Source organism: Saccostrea echinata, unplaced genomic scaffold (assembly GCF_033153115.1).
Source record: "Saccostrea echinata isolate AGI-Se365-2 ecotype Australia unplaced genomic scaffold, CSIRO_AGI_Sech_v1 ptg000016l, whole genome shotgun sequence".
Lineage (NCBI taxonomy): Eukaryota > Metazoa > Mollusca > Bivalvia > Ostreida > Ostreidae > Saccostrea > Saccostrea echinata.
This window is the reverse complement of record NW_026889765.1, coordinates 14,621,675-14,627,674: the sequence shown is the minus strand read 5'-3', so window position 1 is coordinate 14,627,674 and position 6,000 is coordinate 14,621,675. Positions and strand designations below refer to the sequence as shown.

Here is a 6,000-nt window from a genome sequence, read left to right as displayed (position 1 = left end):
ACAGAATCTTATAGGGCACAAAATGTAATAACTTTTCCATTATGACAAGGCATATAGGGATTTACAGACATGCTTCGGGTACAGAATCTGATGCCCATGTTGGATGATTGAACATGTTCAAGTTTTTGGAGCAGGTCCACTCTCATCCATTCACAAGAGATTACGAGTCCTACTCTCATGGATGTGGAATGACCTTGTTACCCCGTACTACATGTACTAATCTTCCACACAATAAATTTTGACGGGGAATCCCAAGGTTTGAACTTTCTTTCAACTTCTTTGAATATTTATAACTGATACTTCCCATATTAAAATCCAGAAAAGAAATTGTACACAGCTGTTATGATAATTTATTGAAGGCAACATTGTTTATATAAATAAATGTCAAAGTTATATCACAGTAAATCCACCACACAGCAGTTATAGTAAACAAAAATCAGCAGTATCATTAGAAAAAGTAACATCAATTAAAAATACTTTGTTTGAGTATCTAAAACAAAACATACCATCTCATTTAAAATTTCATTTCAATCAATCTGACATTATACATTGTACATTATTGACATACATGTACAACACTTTTCTCACATACAAACTTAAGTTACACCAGCCTCACATTCTTAATATAATACATGTATATTGTATCATCTCACATTCTTATATCATACACTGCACCATCTCACATTCTTATATGATATACTGTATCATCTCACATTCTTATATCATACACTGCACCATCTCACATTCTTATATGATATACTGTATCATCTCACATTCTTATATGATACACTGTATCATCTCACATTCTCAAATCTATTTCTGTATTACACACACATTTACACCATTCACTCAAAACAAACAAAATTTATCCAAAGGAGGCCTTTTGATTTAGCTTCAACATGAAACCAAACTATAAAAACAGCTTTAAAACTAACCTTCACAAGATTTCAATTGATAATTTATATGTCAAACTGTTATTTCAAAGTTTTATCTTTGCCTTTAAGTAGAACTAGACAATTAGATCAATAACATCAATCCTCCTGTAACATAATATTTGGTTGGCTCTTTAATTGTTACCAATATTTTGTAACACCTATTTCTATTGGCCAGTTGTTGTCGGGGTTACCATTGGTTGTGACTGAGAGGAAAAAAGTCCATCATCCATTTTACTCTGGGTGTCACCAGGACTATCTCGTCGCCTGTTATTGAAAAAGAGAAGGAAAAATTTTTTAAAATGATTATTGAAACCAGCTTCTAGTAAAAAGTTCAAATGGTATAACTCAAAAGATTAGAAAATGATCAGATCCCATCTACAATATTTATAAAAACCAGATGTTGTATATGTCTGTAACTGTACATAAAACTTAATGATTTATTTTATATAAAGCCCAATTATCTTGATCACATATGACTCTTGCTTGTCAACTACTTATAATTCTGTAATTTAAATTATCCTATTTTAATGTTTTTTTGTATTTGATTTGAGTTATTAATCTTGCTATGGTGGTGTTTGAAAATTAATATACATCCTCCATGTGTCGATCATGGTAATACCTTGTTGGAGGAGGGGGGATATGATCTGTATCCTCTGGCATTTGTTCTCCATCAGACATCACTTGATTTTCTGTGTAAAAAAGAAAATGCAATGTGCAGTTAATACAAACAAGTTTTACCATTTCAAGGGAAAAAAGAAATGATGTTAAGTTTCCATACATTTAATTCTTACATGCTTTTCCTATAAGGTTGTCAAGTGAGGATTTGTCCAAACCAATATAGCTGTATAATAATACATACAATTCTAAGCCGGCTGATGCTAGCATATATTAATCACATTTCTTTTTCATTACTCAAGGTCAAAGGAAATGTCAAGGTCAAAAAATGTTGATGCAGTTGAATAGCATATTTCAGTATGTACAATATCAGCCTACGAATTTTGATAACACTATCTGGAATGATTTCTTTAAAATCAAGCTAAACACTAATTTAAAAAAAAGTGTCAAAGGAAAGATTAAGGTAAAAAAAATGTTGATGCAGTTGAATAGCTCTCATTAATATGTATCAGCATATGAAGTTTGATAAAAGTAGCTTCAATAGTTTCTTTGAGACTGAGCTACACGCAAAGCACAACGGAAGGACAGATGGATGGAGGGACAGAAGACAGACATGACAAACTCTATATGCAGTTTTACATTCCATCTCCTTATAAATTATTTAGTACAATTCTCTTTTCTGCTTGAACTTTCAGTAAGGTGTGACATTCTCGGCGATACATAATTAGCATCTCTCCAATGGTGACCTAGATTCTCATTGGTTAAGAAATTAATAACATTAGCAACTTAGACTGTTGTTGACAAATGATTGAGATAACATAAGCCACACCTCTTTACTGTAAGAAATGATGTCATTGGTTCCCTGTGTCACTCGTTGACGTCTGTCCCATTTTTATCCTATGTGTATTTCACTCGTGAATGAAAAGCTGTGTAAATTTCAGTATTGATGAGCTAATCTGGCAACCAATGAGAATCTAGGTCACTATTTGAGAGACGCTAATTATGTATAGCCGAGAATGTCACACCTTACTGAAAGTTCAAGCAGAAAAGAAAATTGTAATATTATAAATCATTTATTGAGATCAAAGGGTTGGTTTTACATGTAGTTGTGAATAAAAGATTCTTCAAAGATAAAAGTACAGCTCATCCCTAGAATGACCTCTTATCACTTCAAGTGTGGCTCATTGTTTTCAAATCGTAATGTACATCATAAAAAATCAAAACATTTAGGTGCTCCCTAATTTACAGTTTTCAATGTACATGTGTATATAAGTTGGATTTCTGGGAGTTAAATTTTGGTCCAAAACTCTATGTACAACTTAAAAGTGAGTCCTAGAAATATTGGTAATTATCTGGAAATCAAAGTAAATTTGTAAACTCCAACAATTATCATTGACAAAAGTCTGGGCATATTCTGAACATTATTTCATACAGGAAAGGAATATCTAAGGTCGCCATATACATGAAGTACAAGCATAGGTCCTACAAATTTCAATTATTTCGATTTTGATCAAATTATTGTTGTTAATACAAGATCAAATAATGATGTCATACTTCAAAGCATACTTTAAACAAAGGAAAGTACAATAGAATATTAATCTGAAATTGACAACCAATTCTGGCAAAATAATTGTGCCCAGTTATAAGTGGGTCAAAATTCCTCCAAATAATCTGAAAAGTACACTAGACTTATAAAGGAACTGACTACGGTATAAAAAACATTTGTTCATCATTACATATAGATGCAAAGGAATATTTCTTTAGTTTCAAATTGGTACAAGATCTTAAAAAGGAATCTGTAAATGTTTACAATGTAGTAGTTTATAAATAGTCAACATGAACAGATGACAAAGAGTAAGTGGGGATGACAATATAACTCAGGTGACCTAAAATTCTACAACCTTACAAATTTCTTTTGTCCTGTTGACCTTAAATTGAACTCTTGAGAAGAAGTTACTCCTAGTATATTAAACTGGTTTTAATCATAAGTTTAAGTTTGATCATACGTTTTCATTCAATTAAGCTGTTATTTACAGGGCCATTAAAGGTATAAAGCAAATCAACTTATGAGATATTGGTACCAGGTATATCGGTATTTATAATTATACAAACTCAGGGAAATGAATTTCTTCAATGGCTTAAATGAGATTAAAGGGAAAAATAGTGTTCTGTATATAATTATTATGATCAGAGGACAAAGATGTACTGTTATGATGGCAATCTGCTATGTATACGCTGTAATAAAAAAAAGTTAACATTACTGAGCCTTAACAAGTATCATGTACACAGTATATACCCTTTTTCCATGTCACACCCAGTATCAGCCCAAGACACCAATGTCAGCCCAAGGGCTGATATGGGGTGTAATGTGGAAAAGAGTATATTTTTTACATTTATTAAATACTTAGTAATAACATTTAATAGAAAAAAGGGAAATTAAATAAAATAGTTTATCATATCAAAAGTAGAATTAATTATTAATTTTTAAAACATGATAACACATTCAGCATTTTCAAATTTTGATGCAGGTGATTATAGATACACACTTTTTGGCCTGATAATGATTCATATAAAGTCCTTATTTGACAGTGATCCTGAGAAACCTTGACCTTGAAGTTTGACCTACTTTTCAAACATTTTAAGGTTACTTTAAATTGGTCATAAAATCTGAATAAGAAAACATAGGGCTTTCATATAACATGTACATTACCTGTGACAAGACCTTTCAAAATGTACCATGCTTTTTGACCCCATGAACTTGAAGTTAACCTACTTTTCAAAAATTTTATCTTTGCTTATAACTTTTGATTGAGAAAAGATAGGGCTTTTATGTTTGACATGTGCATTACCTTTAACAAGAAGGTTCTGAGCATGCTATAATTTTTTACCCCTTGACCTTGACATAATTTTAAAAAGTTTAACTTTGGTGATTACCTTTGAATGATTTATGATAGGGCGTTCATATTTGACAAGTGCATTACCTGTGGCAAAATCTTTCCAAATGTGCTATGGTACTTGACCCTGTGACCTTGACCTTAATTTTGACCTAATTTTCAAACATTTTATTAGTGTTGCTAACTTTTGAAGGAACAAAGATAGCCTGAGGGCATTCACCCTTCAGAAAAGTATATCATTTTTGACTTTGACCTAGAATTTTTACTTCTTAAAAAAAATTTTAACCTTGACCATAACCTTTTTGCTCCATAAGAGACAGACCTTTCATATTTTTTCACATCTGCATTATTTGTGACGAGACCTTTCGGGATGTACTATGATATTTGACTTCATGACCTTGATCTTGAAGTTTGATGTAGTTTTGAGAAGCTATAATCTTTGCCATAACTATTATTTATTCAATAATTTATGTCTTTTTTGTAGGAACACAAGACACACAAACAACACAATTACAATTTGCATTTCCTTTTTGAAGAAATAGACCAGAATATACATTTTTTTTATCATTCTGATATTACGCCAGGTCTAAGATGTATAATCTGATTATAATCAGCTGTTTCGATATGCTAAGGCTTGTAGTAATGCATTTAAAATGTATAGTTCTTGTTACTGCAATATTGAGAGTGTATAACAAGAGGCTCTTGAGCTACAATGCTCATCTGAGTCACCTTGGCTCTCCTGTTATTAAGAAGAAAATTTTAAAGAACTAGAAATATGTCCATAGGACATGAATGCCCCGCCGAGGGTATATTAGTAATGCAAAATTTTAACACAAATTGAGAAAAATGAGGTCAAGGTCAAAGGAAAGGTCAAGGTGAAAAAATATTGATGCAGTTGAATAGCTTACATCAGTATGTATCATCATATGAAGTTTAACACTAATTTAAGAAAGGTGAGGTCAGGGTCAAAGGAAAGGTCAAGGTAAAAAATTATTGATGCAGTTGAAAAGGTTACATCAGTATGTATTAGCATATGAAGTTTGATAAAAAATATTATGAATGGTTTCTATAAAACTGAGCTAAACACTAATTTAAGAAAAGTGAGGTCAAGGTCAAAGGAAAGGTCAAGGTCAAAAAACATTAATGCAGTTGAATAGCTCTCATCAGTATGTATCAGCATATGAAGTTTGACACTAATTTAAGAAAAGTGAGGTCAAGGTCAAAGGAAAGGTCAAGGTCAAAAAATGTTGATGCAGTTGCATAGCTCTCATTAGTATGTATCAGCATATGAAGTTTGCTAAAAATATCTTGAATGGTTTCATTAAAACTGAGCTAAACACTAATTCAAGAAAAGTGAGGTCAAGGTCAAAAGAAAGGTCAAGGTCAAACAAGAGGCCCAAGGGCCTTAACGGTCACCTGAGTATAATACAACAATTTGGAGGATCCATAGAGTATAAAATGAACTGAAAGGTGAAGCTTTGTTGCCCAAAAGCAAGAAAAATACTAGGGTGATCAGGATCAACAAAATAATTAATCTAGTATTCATTGATAGTTTA

The 6,000-nt window shown here is 31.8% G+C and overlaps 1 protein-coding gene across 3 annotated transcripts in view; it reads right to left on the bottom strand.

Annotated features, from left to right (window-relative positions):
* Positions 1 to 364: 364 nt before the first annotated feature.
* The window catches only part of LOC133188473 (uncharacterized protein C10orf67, mitochondrial-like), a 29,020-nt gene continuing 23,384 nt past the window's right edge, over positions 365 to 6,000 (bottom strand). For all 3 annotated transcript variants that reach the window (XM_061323917.1, XM_061323918.1, XM_061323919.1), the window contains 2 exons: positions 1,555 to 1,624; positions 365 to 1,199 (listed from right to left, as the gene is read on the bottom strand). In XM_061323917.1, the coding sequence (XP_061179901.1) occupies positions 1,100 to 1,199; positions 1,555 to 1,624 (170 nt within the window). In that variant the 3' untranslated portion in view covers positions 365 to 1,099. The remainder of the gene's footprint in view (positions 1,200 to 1,554; positions 1,625 to 6,000) is intronic.